General features: G+C 42.0%; 1 protein-coding gene across 1 annotated transcript; it reads left to right on the forward strand.

Annotated features, from left to right (window-relative positions):
• Window positions 1-6: 6 nt before the first annotated feature.
• Window positions 7-780, forward strand: LOC113745300 (myosin heavy chain, fast skeletal muscle-like; the record flags this gene model as incomplete). The annotated part of the gene is made up of 4 exons (XM_027276819.1): window positions 7-201; window positions 323-449; window positions 526-644; window positions 760-780. Coding segments are annotated over 4 exons (462 nt in total), but the record flags the coding sequence as incomplete, so codon positions are not given.
• Between the last annotated feature and the right edge of the window lie 5 nt (window positions 781-785).

The raw sequence follows: 785 nt of genomic DNA on the forward strand, positions 1-785 counted from the left end.
CGTGATCTCGAAGAGTCCACCCTGCAGCATGAAGCCACCGCTGCAGCTCTTCGCAAGAAGCAGGCCGACAGTGTGGCAGAGCTGGGAGAACAAATCGATAACCTCCAGAGAGTCAAACAGAAGCTGGAGAAAGAGAAAAGCGAGTACAAGATGGAGATCGATGACCTCTCCAGCAATATGGAGGCTGTCGCCAAATCAAAGGTGAAGTAAAAAATATTGCAACTGAGTCAACAAATATTACTCTGCAAGACTTCTGCATTTATACAGCTCTCACAGACTATACTGCAATATTTTAGATGTGCAATGTTTATGTTAATTTCAGGCAAATCTGGAGAAAATGTGTCGCACTCTTGAGGATCAACTGAGTGAGTTAAAGACCAAAAATGATGAACATGTGCGACAGCTGAATGACATTGTGGTACAAAGGGCAAGACTGCAAACAGAGAATGGTGAGAAAAAAACAATTATTTCCATTACAATGCCAGTTTTTGCATTTGGATTAGTTCTAACTCTGTCTCTCCTTAGGTGAAATCAGTCGCCAACTGGAGGAAAAAGAAGCCCTGATCTCGCAACTGACAAGGAGCAAGCAGGCTTACACCCAGCAGATTGAGGAGCTCAAGAGGCATGTTGAAGAGGAGGTTAAAGTATGTGCACATTTAAAACAGCAACTGCAGTGATACGTGATTAAAAAACAGCTCAGTTCCAACATTGAAATAAAACATATTTTAGATAATAACAAAATGTCTATTTCTTTGAAAGTCCAAGAACGCCCTGGCTCATGCCGT

This window comes from Larimichthys crocea, unplaced genomic scaffold (assembly GCF_000972845.2).
Source record: "Larimichthys crocea isolate SSNF unplaced genomic scaffold, L_crocea_2.0 scaffold61932, whole genome shotgun sequence".
Classification (NCBI taxonomy): domain Eukaryota; kingdom Metazoa; phylum Chordata; class Actinopteri; family Sciaenidae; genus Larimichthys; species Larimichthys crocea.